The 16052-nt window shown below is 40.1% G+C and overlaps 1 protein-coding gene and 1 long non-coding RNA gene across 2 annotated transcripts in view; one reads left to right on the top strand and one right to left on the bottom strand.

Moving 5' to 3' along the window:
* Window positions 1-16052, bottom strand: part of LOC118768351 — a 42301-nt gene that overhangs the window by 1734 nt on the left and 24515 nt on the right. The window contains exon 2 of the long non-coding RNA XR_005004175.1: window positions 13047-13154. This is a non-coding gene — a long non-coding RNA (uncharacterized LOC118768351). The remainder of the gene's footprint in view (window positions 1-13046; window positions 13155-16052) is intronic.
* On the top strand, window positions 4132-6338 carry LOC115225786 (3-oxoacyl-[acyl-carrier-protein] synthase, mitochondrial-like). The gene is made up of 2 exons (XM_029796741.2): window positions 4132-6198; window positions 6320-6338. The coding sequence occupies exon 1, from the start codon at window positions 4214-4216 to the stop codon at window positions 5516-5518; it is 1305 nt and encodes a 434-aa protein (XP_029652601.1). The 5' UTR covers window positions 4132-4213; the 3' UTR covers window positions 5519-6198; window positions 6320-6338.

Below are 16052 nucleotides of genomic sequence, written 5' to 3'. Positions count from 1 at the left end.
AAACCTGGTACATCTTTCATCTTCATCTTTTGCCAAACTGCTAAGTTAGGGAGACACAAACAAACCAACACCAGTTGTCAAGCAGTGGTGGGGGTGTATGTATGTATGTATGCATGTGTGCATATATATATATATAATATATATATATATATATATATATGTATGTGTATATGTATGTATATATGTATGTATGTATGTATGTATATATATGTATGTATGTAGGTATGTATATATGTATGTATGCATGTATATGTATGTATATATATATGTATGTATGTATGTAGGTAGGTATGTATATATATGTATGTATACATACATAATATTTTACAAAAAACTTTAAGGTGTGTTGTTGTTTTGGGTTCACCCCATCCTTGTTGGTTGTATAAATTTGGGTTATTACCACCAGGTTATAACAAGGATTAGATTATCTGAGATGTTTTTCCTTGTAGTTGTTTAAATCCAAATCAGCTCTGACAGGGTAGACATGCTTAAAGACGTCCCACCCTTAATCATCGTCTCTTTATTCAGTGTATCGAGAACTACATTGTCTGCTTTCTTCCACTTAAACAGTACGGTTTAAAGTGAGGGTGCTCTGGCTACTTTTCTTAGCAGGTTGAGTGATCATGTCAAATGACTGACTAACTGGTTCTCTGTTACTTCTGATGATGAGTGATCCAGTTGATCCGATGAATGGCCTGCTTGTGAAATTAAATGCAAGTGGTTGAGTACTCCACAGACACATGTGCCCTTAATGTAGTTCTTTGTGACAGAGGTTGATGGGGCATCCTGCTCTCTTTCCACGCTTTATGCTTGTCTAGCCATTTTTAAACTTCTCAATACACACTTCTACACGATAGAGTATTGTCCCTGCATTGTACTGAAGGCCTGTGATGAACTTCAGCCCCTGACACAACTTCAGACCAGATCCCTAATCTGTGATTCCTTGGTGCACTCTGCCAGAAGATTGGTCGTGTTTACTCTGTAACACAAGAAAGAAAACTGGAACAATCAAGGCTAAATCTCAGTTGTTATGTAACCACAAGAATTTCCACCTTTTGGCACACAAACACAGAAAGTAGTGTGGCAAACCTAAAGAAGGCCTTGGCAGCAGTGCAGATAATTTGACTTCCCCTTGTACATGCATGCATACATACATACATATATATATATATATATATATTAGAAGGTTTGGAGATGGTGTACAGGTATTATATATTAGAAGAAATGAGGTACTCAGAAATCTGGATGGTTTTATATTTACAGATATTTATTTGTATATTACATGTTTTTATAAATCATATATCATATATTAGCGCTTTCGTCCACTCTAGTGGAGTTTTACATATATATATATATATGCGTGGAGGCGCAATGGCCTAGTGGTTAGGGCAGCGGACTCACGGTCGTAGGATCGCGGTTTCGATTCCCAGACCGGGCGTTGTGAGTGTTTATTGAGCGAAAACACCTAAAGCCCCACGAGGCTCCGGCAGGGGGTGGTGGCGATCCCTGCTGTACTCTTTCACCACAACTTTCTCTTACTCTTTCTTCTGTTGGCCTGCTCGCTTAGCCAGTGGGGTGGCGTTATTTGGAGGCTAAAACAATGCGAAGCGCATTGTGACCAGCGATGTGTAACAACATCTGATAGCCTGGTCGGTCACGGTGATCACGGTGACGGTGATGGATATAGACATACACACACATATAATTTTTAAAGTAATGGAAGCTGAAAATTCCGGACTTTCGGAAAATTAAAAAAGCTCTTCTCAGATGCAAATTTGAACACCCGAATACAGGACGTGTTCTGGAAGGCAAAGACATATGGCAACGCAAATAATGAGGCTCTCTGGCTGACTCCATATTATTTGTTATTGTTGTCTGGTCTCACTTCAACCTCAATTCATCAAAAGCACTCACTGTTCAGCGACCATGAAGAGACGCACTCATTAGCTTCACTCTCGATATGGAACTGTTACGGTCTCTTTGTATATTGTTATGTTTACCGATTTCTGTACATTTATGCTAAAAACCCGGTTCACGCAATTGAGGCATTAGTTAATTAAAATAGCCGCCTACGTATCATAGTCAATAGGCCTGTTACAGCTGTATTTGTCCTGAGGTAATAGTTTTTGTGAAGGTGCGTGGCTCAGTGGTTAGGAAAGTCGGCTCACAATCCTAAGGTCGTGAATTCGATTCCTGGCAGTGCGTTGTGTCCTTGAGCAAGACACTTTATTTCGTGTTGATGTAGTCCGCTCAGGTGGCAAAAATGAGTTGTACCTGTATTTCAAAAGGGCCAGCCTTGCCACATTCTCAGCCACGCTGAATCTCCTTGAGAACTACGTTAGGGGTTCGCGTGTCTGTCGTCTGCTCAGCCACTTGCACGTTCATTTCATGAGCAAGCTGTTCCGTTGAGCGGATCAACTGGAATCCTCGTCCACGTAATCAACGGAGTGCCAGTTTATAGTTTACGTGCACTTGCAGTGTTACAAAACAATAAATAAATAGCAGAGAGAGAGAGAAATTCGTCCCAGCAGCGGATAGCAAGAGCACCAAGTAGGGCCATTTCAAAAGGCGCATACTCGTTTGAACGAGAATTCGTCGTCTTTGATATACGAAAAAGTGAATAAAATATTCACTGATGTTGCGAATAGCCGCCCAACTGATTAAAAATACGGTTTATGTAACTGTGGTAATAATTAAAGTAGCGGCTGAAATGTATCTGACACTGGTAATTGCTGAGACGAATTTTCATTTCTTTTTCTCTGATAATTATTTTTTTCGTCCAGCACGTCCATAAGATATGTTATCTTTGGACAAATACTGCAGTAACTGCCCAATCAATAGTCTGTATATCTTAAGTGTGATACATAAAGAATATCTCATGCTCCTTGCTTGGTCGAAACTTTAGGGTTCACTCATCACCGGGTATCACCGGAGGTTGCAAACGGACATTAGCAAAAGAGTTACTCTCTAAAAAATCACCCGGCTTTTCCCCTTGTCTGTTTGAGATTCGCTCCACAAGTGCTCAAAACCAAACAAGTGAGAAGCTATCATTAACAAGTTTTAAACTCTAGAGTTATCTATTCAAAGAAATAAAGGATCTTTTCACTTTGACCGGCAGATTTTTTAAATAATTTCTTTGTAACTAAACACTTTTAAACTTCGTATTCTGGTAGAAAGTGTTACATAAAACATCTCTTTCTCTTGGCTTTCTTGAGAAAATTCTGTAGTTTGTAAGCTATTTATGTAACACATTCTACCAGTATACGAAGTTTAAAAGTGCTGAGTTACAAAGAAATTATTTTTTAAATCTGCCGGTCAAAGTAAAAAGATCCGAAATAAATTATTTCTATTTGCTTTAAAATTTTAAAAATCATCCTACTTCGAGCAATTATACATCTTCATACATATACGTTGGTTTCGTATTTCTCTACGCAACTGTTGCTGTGAATAACTCTTCCACTAAAAAAAAGTTATTAAACTAGAGAAATGTAATTATAAATTCTTAAATCATTTATTAAAGTCTTGAAACATCAATTAAATGTTAAATAAATTAATGATTATAATAAACTAAGGTTCTTCTTAACTTTCTTCCAACAACCTGATATCTTTCAAAGTGTGTTGTTCTGATGTAGTTTTGCATATTGATGACGAAAATAACATTTTTTCGGGAAATCATTAATAATATCAATAAATAAATATTTCGTTTTTGGATTTGGTTTGCAAGATTCTTTATGTGAGTTCGTGTGTTGAAGCATATTCTGTTGTGTCTGGGGAGAGACATTCTCTTTTTCTGTGCCTTATTATGTAACACACTCACTGGTGTTATATATTATAAGGCACAAAAAGAAAATGACTTTCCCCAGACACAACAGAATAAATAAAACGGCATTCTAATATTTCTGGTTAATATCTCAAGTTTATTAATAATAGTGATATCTTGACTCGTCTGTCTTTATGTTCTGAGTTCAAAGTCCGCCGAGGTCGATTTTGCTTTTCATCCTTTCGGGGTCGATAAATCAAGTACCAGTTGCGTACTGGGGTCGATCTAATCTACTGGCCCCTCCTCCCCCAAAATTGCGGGCCTTGTGCCAAGAGCAGAAAACAAGTGAAATCGTGACTAACGCAGTTACCTCCCTTCTTTCCTTCATTGATTTTGGTTTTGTTTTGAAATCTTGAGACGAAATCCTTCCTTGATCGGAACTTTTCAGGCCCCATGGGTGGTCGACGCGTGGTAGTGACCGGGGCTGGACTTGTGTCCTGCTTAGGAAGTGATGTCCAAAAAGTATGGCAGCGAATATTGGCCGGCGACTCTGGAATATCTTGTTTGAAGGACAAAGCTTACCAAAACATTCCGTGTCGCATCGCGGGGGTCGTTCCCCGATCGGGACAAAACGACGATTCGTCTGACATTGTAGACATCGACAGCTTTGTAACCCCTTCCCAGAAGAAGATCCTGTCTTTGTCTTCCATATACGCGTTAATTGCGGCCGAAAATGCCCTGAAAGATGCTCAATGGAAACCCGAATCCGAGATGGACCGACTACGGACTGGCGTGGCCGTTGGAGTGGGCATGGTTGACATGGAAGAAATTTTCCACAGTGGTAAGACACTCTATGAGAAAGGTTATAAAAAAGTGAGCCCTTTTTTCATCCCTAAAATACTTATTAATATGGCAGCCGGACATATAAGTATGAAGCATTCCTTGTGTGGTCCGAACCATTCGGTGTCGACAGCCTGCGCCACGGGGTTGCATAGTGTTGGCGATGCTTTTAGACTAATCAAATACAATTCTGCTGATGTAATGTTAGCAGGAGGTGTCGATGCTGCTGTCAATCCACTGGCAATTGCAGGCTTTGCTAAAATTCGAGCGTTGAGCACAAATTTCAACGAAGAACCACACAAGTCCTCGCGTCCTTTTGACCGTCAACGCGACGGGTTCGTCATGTCGGAAGGTTCGGCTTTGCTTGTTCTCGAAGAATTGGAGCATGCTAAACAAAGGAATGCTCCCATTTATGCTGAAGTCCTTGGTTACGGTCTGACTGGTGACGCAAACCATATTACTGCCCCCAGAGAAGACGGGTATGGTTCTTACCATTGCATGAAAATGGCCATTGAAGAAGCTGGGGTCGATGTTTCAGCGATAAATTACATAAACGCACACGCAACCTCAACGCCACTCGGTGACGCCGCTGAAATCCGTGCCATTCGGCGGCTCTTCGGAGACCACTGTGATAAATTGAAGATATCTTCAACTAAAGGCGCCACGGGACATTTACTGGGGGGAGCTGGAAGCATAGAAGCTTTATTCACTGTTCTCAGTTTGAAGACTGGGGACATTCCACCGACGATTAATTTAGAGAATCCCGATGAAGAATTCACTGGATTGGATTTGGTTCCCATTCACAGCTCCAAACTTACTGACGATTCACAGCGCTGGATTGCTCTTAGCAATTCTCTGGGGTTCGGAGGGACCATTGCGTGCGTCTGTTTCGGATCCATGCCTTTGTCCAAGTCTTAGCACAACTGCTACATTCACTGCCATGCAAATATATCAACCAACTGAATTCGCTAGAAATAGCAGTCAAAATTTCTCAAAAACTCTTTCATTAGTTACAAACAAAAAACAATCTAGGTCTTGAAATATATACTTGAAAATAGACAGGATGGTCATGGTTGGAACACCTTTAGTAATAAGTCTGCTGACCCACGGCTAAACAACAACAAGGAACAACTCCCCATGTCTACACCTATTTGTTGTATTGGACCCTCTACATATCAACAAGGAAGCTGCTGTGTAGTTACCCAGCTTGTTAGAAATAGTAGCAAAATGCTTTTGAATCATACCCAACCATCTTAAAGAAAAAAAGAGTCTGTCCCAGATATACAAAAAAGATGCCAGAGTCAGGACTTGAACAACATTGCTCATAAGTTTGCTCAATCAGGCCCGACCTGGGGTTATGCAACAACATTCAGACCCTCCTAAAATGAGTGTACTCTGGCAAAAATGATAAAACCTTGACTTTGTAAGTTACTCTCACTGTACCAGGGATCAGGTTTTCTAAGCCCTTTTCTTTTCCAAAACCAAATCCAGTTCAGCCTTTCTCTCCTTAATTGTCTCTTAACCCTTCAGCATCCACTTTACTTCATCAAATGTAATTCCTCTTCTTTTTGCTTTGATTCAATCATGCATTATCATACGTACACTGTTCGCTTCCCAGACATTTGTACATCACTGCATATGCTTTATACGCATTTTTGATAAGCTGTGGTGCACCTGAACACTGTATACAATAATTTCATTATTATTATTATTATATAGATTTGAGGTTTCAGTGATGTGATTGTTTATTTTTAGAATGACATTGCATAGGGTTGGTGTGAGAGGCTGGATCTGGCCAATTTGAACATAAAACAGGTGAAACATTTGGGCCAGGTATGACTGGTTTAAACAATAAACGGTTAAACTTGAGTCTACCTGTGAAAACCAAGATGTTATTGATAATCAAAGAAATTCTCTTCACCATTTCGGGTCGAATGATCGTTTGGCAAATTGTGGATTCTGACTGTCATTAACCAATCACTAACCAACTAGTTAGTGATTTTACTTTGCTGTGCCAGAACATTCTATGATTCCACCCCCCTTTTTTTTGTTACCAACCAAGACCTTCTGCATTCATTTGTTACCAAAATTCTGTTGAAAAACACTTTGTTTCATTTAATTTGAAAACAATGAAGAATTCGGTCAACCAACTTTGTCATTGTTAATCTGGTGTTTGGAACGTAAATTGACATGGAATTGAAGCAGGGAAGCTGTGTCATAGAATCAGGGAAGCTATGTCAGGCAGCAGGTCAGTGAAAAAAGGGTTAAAGTATGCAGTTTAAAATGATGATTTCAATCAAAATCTCATTATAACATTGAATGACAACATTTAATTTTGTCAACATTATATATATATATATATATATATATATATATGTATATATATATATAATAGAAGAAATAAGGTACTCAGAAATCTGGATGGTTTTATATTTACAGATATTTATTAGTATGTTACATGTTTTTATAAATCATATATTAGCGCTAATAGAGTGGATGAAAGCGCTAATATATGATTTATAAAAACATGTAATATACAAATAAATATCTGTAAATATAAAACCATCCGAATTTCTGAGTACCTCATTTCTTCTAATATATAATACCTGTACATCATCTCCAAACCTTCCAATACATATATATGTATATATATATATATATATATATATATATATATATACGTTTATATATATATATATATATGTATATGTATATATATATATATATATATATGTATATATATGTATATGTATATATATGTATATGTATATATATACATATGTATGTATGTATATAAGCACAGGTGTGGCTGTGTGCTGAGAAGTTTGCTTCCCAACCACATGGGTAAATGTCTTTTTATTATAACTGTGGCCAAGCAAAGCCTTGTGAGTGGATTTTGTTGACGAAAACTGAAAGAAACCCATCGTATATATATATGTGTGTGTGTGTGTGTGGAGGCGCAATGGCCCAGTGGTTAGGGCAGCGGACTTGCAGTTGTAGGATCGCGGTTTTGATTCCCAGGCCGGGCATTGTGAGTGTTTATTGAGTGAAAACACCCAAAAACTCCACGAGGCTCCAGCAGAGGGTGGTGATCCCTGCTGTACTCTTTCACCACTCTTTCTTCTGTTGGCCTGCTCGCTTAGCCAGTGGGGTGGCGTCATTTGAAGGCTAAAACAATGCGAAGCGCATTGTGACCAGCGATGGGTAGCAACATCTGATAGCCTGGTCGGTCATGGTGATCATGGTGATATATATATATATATATATATATATGTGTGTGTGTGTGTGTGTACATGAGTCTTCTAAGAGACCATTAGTCAGGGAGAAGATGCACTTGTATATCTGTCTGTAGAATGGGTATATTATACGAATTTTATAGAATTAAGAATCCATCATGGCTGGTCTTACCAATCAGTTTTGTGCAAAAAATACAATGGAGTTTTAGGTTCTTTTGCTTCTCACTAAATCTACACGGCAATCCCATGAGACGGATAACAAAATCTACAACAGGGGGGGCATGTAACAACAACAACAACAACACAAAAAGATGGAGCTACACTATGATAAGTGGAATATTTTGATAGGAAGATAAAATGTTGGAATGATTTGTGACGTAAAAATCAAACTTGGTTTTATTATTATTAATTTTTCTGAAAATAAATTGATTTTTCTAAATCTCTTGATTATGTTGTTGATTATGAAAGACTTGGTGATTGTCCTTATTAATTAATTAATTATTAATTAATTCCTGGCTAAGGTGGTGAGCTGGCAGAGCTGTTGGAATGTCATAAAAAAAGTGCTTTTTTCTCACCAACTCACTTTGTCTTTTTTCTAGCTGGATCATCCCTGTATACACAGCAAGACATCTATATTTGTCCCCTCAATATATTAAATCTCTCAACCGGTACAAAGCCACAGACCCTCAATACTATTCCCCAGTTGAGGGGTTTTTCTTTTGCAAGGTGCTTGGTAATCCTCTCAGCGTTGGTGCCATGTAAAAACCACTGGTGCTGGTGCCACATAAAAAAGCTCCCCAGCACACTCCGTGGAGTGGTTGGCATTAGGAAGGGCATCTGGCTGTAGAAACCAGGCCAAAACAGACAATGGAAGCTGGTGCAGCCCCTGGCCTTGCCAGCTCCTGTCAAAATGCCCAACTCATGCCAGCATGGAAAGCAGACATTAGAAAAAGATGGTGAGGTGGTGGTGGTATTCCTTTCGACACATTAGGTTCTGAGTTCAAATTCTGCCAAGGTCAACTTTGATTGTCATCCTTCTGGGATTGTTAAAATAAATACTAATTGAGTACTGAGGTTGATATTAATCTTCTTGCTTCCTCTCCTCAAAACTGCTGGCCTTGTGCCAAAATTAGAAAGAATTATTTGTTCCAACTCCTGTAGCGAGTGGCAGGACCATTAGTGCTTTGTAGCATTTCTTCTAACTCATCACATTCTGATTTCAGGGCCACCCCTCCCCGCCATTATATACGATAATCTTCTCTCAGTTTCCATCTACCAAATCAATGCACTTGGCTTTGGTCTGGGTCTACAGTAGAAGACAATTTCCCAAGATGCCACACAGTGGGACTGAACCAGCGACCACATGGTTGGGAAGCAAATTTCTTAACCACTCAGCTATTCCCACACCTAAGCAATTATTTATACCCAGATCACCCCTAATCCATCTCCGTGATCAACTTTTAGGGGTAAGTTGATTGAATCAGCTCAAGTACTTGCCTGGTCCCTTTATTGCAAGGAATATAAAAGGCAAAGTTGACTTTGGTGTGAATCGAACTCGGAACGTTAAGCACCACAACAAATACTGCAAAGTATTTTACGTGAGATTCTAACCATAATGTCCTTATAATAATTGTTTGAAAGAACTTGCTCGAATTTGTGTGACTCAATCATGATTCTTCCCCGAAGAGTTTGGTAAGTCGAAAGAGCAACATCACATGTCTGCAGAAAGATGATCAATATAGTTTTTTGCTGGACAGCAGACCCTTGTACATCTGTGTTGGGGTGAAGGGCTAAGTCCTTAGTCCTTCAGCAATGTCCTTAGTCCTTCAGCAATGTCCTGCAAAGTGCATGTATCTGCCCCTAATGTCGTCAGTGATTGCAGTGCAGTGTTTAATTAGATGCCTTTTCTCTCGAGCTGGTCTGCTAAGCATTTGCACACTTCTGAGGAGAAAGCCACTCAGATGGGCAGGCCACCTTGTTTTACTGCCAGACACGCAACTCCCTACGAGACTGTTTTACAACAAACTGACAGAAGGCAAACACACACAAAAATGCTTCAAAGATTCACTCAAAAGCTTCATTGAAGATCTTTAAGATCGATCCCAGCACCTGGGAAACGCAAGCACAAAACCGCCCTACTTAGCGAAGCTGCACCAACAAAGATGTCGTCCCCTGTAAACAGAACAGGATTGCAGGTACAGAAAGAAAACGTTGTGCCAGTCCAGAGCCAACTTTTTGCCCTTTATTCCCAGCAGACGACCAGTTGGTGACCTGTGGCAGAGCCTTCCGAACACGCATCCGACTAATTGGCCACAACCAGACACATCACGACCCATCTTCTCCCCCGATTCGGTAATCGTCATTAACAACGGACGAACTAATAAAACCACGAAGCCTTTTCCAGATGAAACATCCATGAAGCAATAGTTTCAAATTTAGGATTGGCAAAAATAAAATATTTGATTCGTTCCTTATTTTGTCGATCCTGGAAGGACGAAAGGCGAAGTTGACGTCAGTCGGAGTCGAACTCAGAAAGTATCCCTTGCCTCCTAAAATACAGCAAAATATTTCTTCTGACATTCTAGCGACTCTGCCAATCTATTCTTTTAAATCTTTTAGACGATTTTCCGCGAGATTTGACTCTTGTTTCACGCAGGTCGGTCAGCCCTGCAGAATCTACATTGTAATTAACGTTAGCACGAAAGTTGTGAATGAACTGGACGTTGAAATCGCCGTTTTCAATGAAATAGCATCAATGATGCAAGGGAAATAACTTCTCTAGACTTATTCAACAATTCCCTCGCAGTTATTTCCCTTCGACCATCTCCATTCTTGTAATCGCAATCTTCAGCTGGAGACCAAAGCAAGAACCATTCTATTTCCCTCCCAGCCTCAGACGAAGAGCAAGACTTCGAAATGTTGATGCAGAGTCTCACCACAACCCTTTAATAGTGAATTTTTTACCTATAAAACTTCTCCTTATTAAGGTGAGGCCAACAAAGCCTTCCTTTGTCGTAAGTCGTTCGACCTGCAACAAAAGCAACTGAATCGCCTTTAAATCCAAAAAATAAGTCTTAAATAAAGAAAGAATACATTAGAGACAGAAGAACTAAAAGAAAGATTAATAAAAAACGGGGTGGTCACGGTTGGAGTCCCCGCGAAAATTTGTCCGATCAGAGCTGATCCGGAAACTAAACAACAAAACCATTCACGTGTTCTCGATATCAGACTGTTTTGATATCATCTTTTTTTGTTTTATTACTAAAATCAATCGGTTCATCCATCCGTCCGTCCGTTCGTCTGTCCGTCTCCTTTCATCCGAGTCCAAACGCGCACAAACCCCCAGTTGGGTACAACCGTCCAATAAGTTACAAAAGGGACGCAAAGGCTTCTGTAATTTTTCGGCAAAGTTCTGTGTGTGTGTGTGCGTGCGTGTGTGTGTGTGTTTTTGGTGTGTGTGTGTGTTTGTGTGGTGTGTTTGTGTGGTGTGTGTGTGTGTGTTTGTATGTGTGGTGTGTGTGTGTGGTGTGTGTGTGTGTTCATTCTTCTCTTTCTCTTTTAAATTTAGAGTAGATTTCGACCAGCCATCAAGTTGGTAGCAAGGTTGAGAAGGAAAGCATCTTGTTTTAACCAATGGTCCTTTAAAGGCCTTGCAGAGTTTTAGAAACCCAGACATCGTGATCATTTGTAGTGTATGAATTAGGATTTGCACCCTCTACCCAAGAACCCAAGTTCAACTATACTTTGCTCCAGGCACGTTGGTGGGTGTGTGTGTGAATGAAAATCTGCGAGACTTTAAGATTTAAAGGACAATGATTAAAATGTATGTATGCATGTATAGGGTCTTCCTATGATGCTGACATGCAGTGTCTGTGCAAGACCCTGCCTCAGTAAAGCTGGACTCAAGAATCATCTTCGTAGTTATAAAGCGAGTCAGATGAGTGACAAGCTGTGTTGGACTCTTGATTGTAAGATTGTGGTTTTGATTCCTGGACTGAGTGATGTGTTGTGTTCTTGAGCAAAACACTTCAGTTCACATTGCTCCAGTCCATTCAGCTTTCAAAATGAGTGACCCTGTGAAGGACTAGCATCCCATCCAGGTGGGGAATTTATACGCCATGGCAACCAGGAAACCAGGAAAACAGCCCTGATGAGAAGGCATGGGTCAAGGAGATAACTTTACCTTTTTTAGTCATGGAAGAAGCACAATATGCTGTGCCTGTCATAAGCTAAAGATGTGCAAATGATGTAGAGGAATAAGAGGCTGACCAACAGAAAAAGGAAGCATTGTACGTGGAAGATGCATTGGAGCAATGTATCTTAAGAGTTGACCAGATGTAGAATCTATGGAATCCTCAGCTGACTCCTGATGGGTAATTAACAGCTTGTGTTACATTGGTGACATAATTAATGGGAGAAGTGGTTGTGCAAAAAGGTAGCAGTAGTTCCAGTAATTGTCGGAGCCCTGGGAACAGTGAGCAAAAATCTCGAGAAGTACGTGGAACAAATAGGGGCTGCAATAAGGGTGGAGCCCCAGCAGAAAACAGCACTGCTTGGAACCGCTTGAATACTCCAGAAGGGGCTCGAAAATTAGTGGATGTTACCTTAGTTCACTGGTAGTGAACAGCTGACACCGTAGCACATCTCCAACGTTAGAAGCTGTACAAAGACAATAATAATAATAATAATAATAATAATGGCCCTAAGGTTGGGCAGACACTCAGCAAGATGTGGAAACAAAATTACAAAAAGAAGATAAAGATAATAATAATAATAGCAATTACAATGATGATGATGATGATAAACACCATCTGATCGTGGCCGTTTGCCAGCCTCGTCTGGCACCTGTGCCGGTGGCAAGTAAAAGCACCCACTACACTCACGGAGTGGTTGGCATTAGGAAGGGCATCCAGCTGTAGAAACACTGCCAGATCTGACTGGGCCTGGTGCAGCCTTTGGGCTTCCCAGACCCCAGTTGAACCGTCCAACCCATGCTAGCATGGAAAGCGGATGCTAAACGATGATGATACGATGATAGTAATAATGATGATGATGATGATGATGATGATGATGATGATGATGTGGTGGTGGTGGTGGTGGTGGTGGTGGTGATGATGATGATGGTGGTGGTGGTGGTGATGGTGGTGGTGGTGGTGATGATGATGATGATGATGATGATGTTAATAATAATAATAATACTAAAAACTCACAAATAAAGCTTGGGTTAGCACTAAAGTCCACACAACCTTTGATGCAAAATCTTATCTCTGCCCATTGTAACAATATCTCAATTCATATTGTCTCCTTGGTTTACTTCTCTGAAACAAAGAGAATATGTTTTTTTTTTTGCTCTAATTATCTGCTTAATTACCTCTAAACACAGTTTTATATTCACTTATAACATCGATGTTAAAAATCTAGGCCTACTTTTTATTCTTTTCTTTTTTAATTCAAGGTAAATCTTTTTGTTACAAAATAAAATTTAACTTTAAAACCCACCCAAAGTCCTCAAATGAATCCTCTTGAAAACCACAACAAATTAAAATATTTACAAAACCACAACAAATTCAAATATTTACACAATTTTATCTTTTTAATGCATACAACAAGTTACATAATATAGGTGCAGTGTGTGCTGGTGGCTTTCTTATTTCTTTATTGCCCACAAGGGGTTAAACACAGAGGGGATACACAAGGACAGACAAAGGGGTTAAGTCGATTACAGCGATCCCAGTGCATAACTGGTGCTTAATTTATCAACCCAGAAGGGATGAAAGGTAAATTCGACCTCAGCTTGAATTTGAACTCAGAATGTAACGACAGATGAAATACTGCTAAGCATTTCGCCCGGCACGCTAACGACTCTGCCAGCTCACCGCCGTATGTGGTACATTACTGATATTCCCAACCCAGGAACATAGCAAACTATTGCAAACAGGGAAATGAAAGACATTGTTCTTGTTTTGAGATCCACTTTTCCATGCTTGCATGGGTTCGACGAAAGCTTATTGAAGCAGATTTTCTACAGCTGTATGCCTTTCCTGTTGACAAACCTCCAGACAAATCATGTCAGACTAACTAGAATCGCTGTCTTCCACACATACAGGCTTCTCCTTTCAAATGCCGGTGCCACTGTTGTCTAAGTGCACCCGTGGCTGGTATTGTGTAAGTGCACCTGCACCAGTGTGGGGGCACATGGCCTAGTGGTTAGAGCAGCGGACTCGCGGTCGAGGGATTGCGGGTTTGAATCTCAGGCTGGGTGATGTGTGCATTTATGAGCGAAACACCTAAGCTCCACGCAGCTCCGGCAGAACGTAATGGCGAAACGTCTGCTGACTCTTTCACCACAACTTTCTCTCACTCTTTCCTCCTGCATCTTGCAGCTCACCTGTGACGGACCGGTGTCCCATCCAGGTGGGGAACCTATACGCCAAGGAAACCGGGAAACCGGCCCTTATGAGCCAGGCATGGCTCAAGAAGGAACAACCAACCAACCACCCTGCATAGTGGCATGTAAAAAGTGCCCAGCACGCTCTCTTGAGTGGTTGGCATTAGGATGGGCATCCAACCATAGACATCATGCCACAACAGACAATCGGAGTCTGGATGGCTCCCTGGATGGTTAGCTTCATGTCAAACCATCCAATCCATGCCAGTGAATGTTTAATGATGATGAGGATGATGATGATGATGATTGGAAATGAAGGACACTGCTTGGAAGTCAAGACAAGGAGACAACACACACACACTCTCACACAAACACACACACATACATATATGATCCTTGTTTACATTATTTACATGCCAACGGGCATATGGTGTAGGAGTTTAGAGCACGGGCTACTAACCCCAAGATTCCGAGTTCAATTCCAGGCAGTGACCAGAATAATAACAATAATAATAATAACATCGAAAAATACCTTAGGAATGAGAACCCAGGTTCGAAATTTCCCCAAGACACCTGATGAAGGCTGGAGGATATATCAGCCAAAACAAGATGAGGACAAATATCCGTCAAATGTAAATAATGTACATAATTCCTCATCTCTTCAATATAGAACATATATGACCATCCCCACCCACAGCTTCCCTCCAGTCACAAGAAGGCACTTACCCAGGGATCGAACCTGAAACGATGAATCTGGGAAGCTAGCTTCTCAACCACACCACCCTTCATATACCTTTTACTCTTTTACTTGTAGCCATGCTGGAGCACTGCCTTAAATGAATTGACCCCCAGTACTAATATTTGTTTTAAGCTTGATACTTATTCCATCAGTCTCTTTTTGCTGAACCACTAAGTTACAGGTACATAAACACACCAACACCAGTTGTCAAGCGGTGGGGGGGAACAAACATGGACACAAAGACACACACACACACATATATATATATGTCTGATGGGCTTCTTTCAGTTTCCATCTATCAAATCCACTCATAAGTGGCGCCACATAGTGGGACTGAACCTGGAACCATGTGGTTGGGAAGCAAGCTTCTTACCACACAGCCACACCTGTGCCTATCTATTTCCATATATATAATTAATGTAGGATTAAATTTTTTTGGGGGAAAAAAATTTATCAATGGCCAGCATATCAAAAAATACCTTTAAAGGTTAAATTTATAAATAATTTACAAGATAAGGGCAGAAGAAAAATTCTAATGCCAAATATGCCGAAACAAAAAACTGTCGATAACCATTATAATTTATGCGTCTCAAAACAAACTGATAGAAATCTCTAAAAAATTCATTATTACTGTATTGGTCTAATTTCAGGGTTAATTCATAAAAAATTTTCCCCTCTTCAGCGGTAAATACGCGAGATATAAATGAAATACTTACTCACACCCATGGAAAAAGCAAGCACTGAGTCCCGTATCTTGTAAAATATTTATTACCATATATATATATTTATAGCCATTTATAACCCATTTCTATTGAATCCTGCAACGTCCTCACGTAATATGGATATTTGTAAGGAAATAGTTCTGTTGACATGCTCTGATTCAGAAGAAATAACTGGGTCAGGGACTTCGGACCAGTCGTCCATGAAATGTTGTACAGCATTTAAAGAGCAAGGAAAACAATATCCTACAAGTTGAGGGTCACAACTCAAGAAGCTCTGGGTTCCTGCAGATCTTACCATACAAAAGCAGAACACTTGAGGAACATCAATTTTTTTTTACGTCAAGTTCTAGGACACACAGACACACAT

The sequence above is a fragment of the Octopus sinensis genome, linkage group LG28 (assembly GCF_006345805.1).
Source record: "Octopus sinensis linkage group LG28, ASM634580v1, whole genome shotgun sequence".
Taxonomy (NCBI): Eukaryota; Metazoa; Mollusca; class Cephalopoda; order Octopoda; family Octopodidae; genus Octopus; species Octopus sinensis.
Note: the sequence above shows the minus strand (reverse complement) of the source record. Positions and strands in the feature narration are given on the sequence as shown.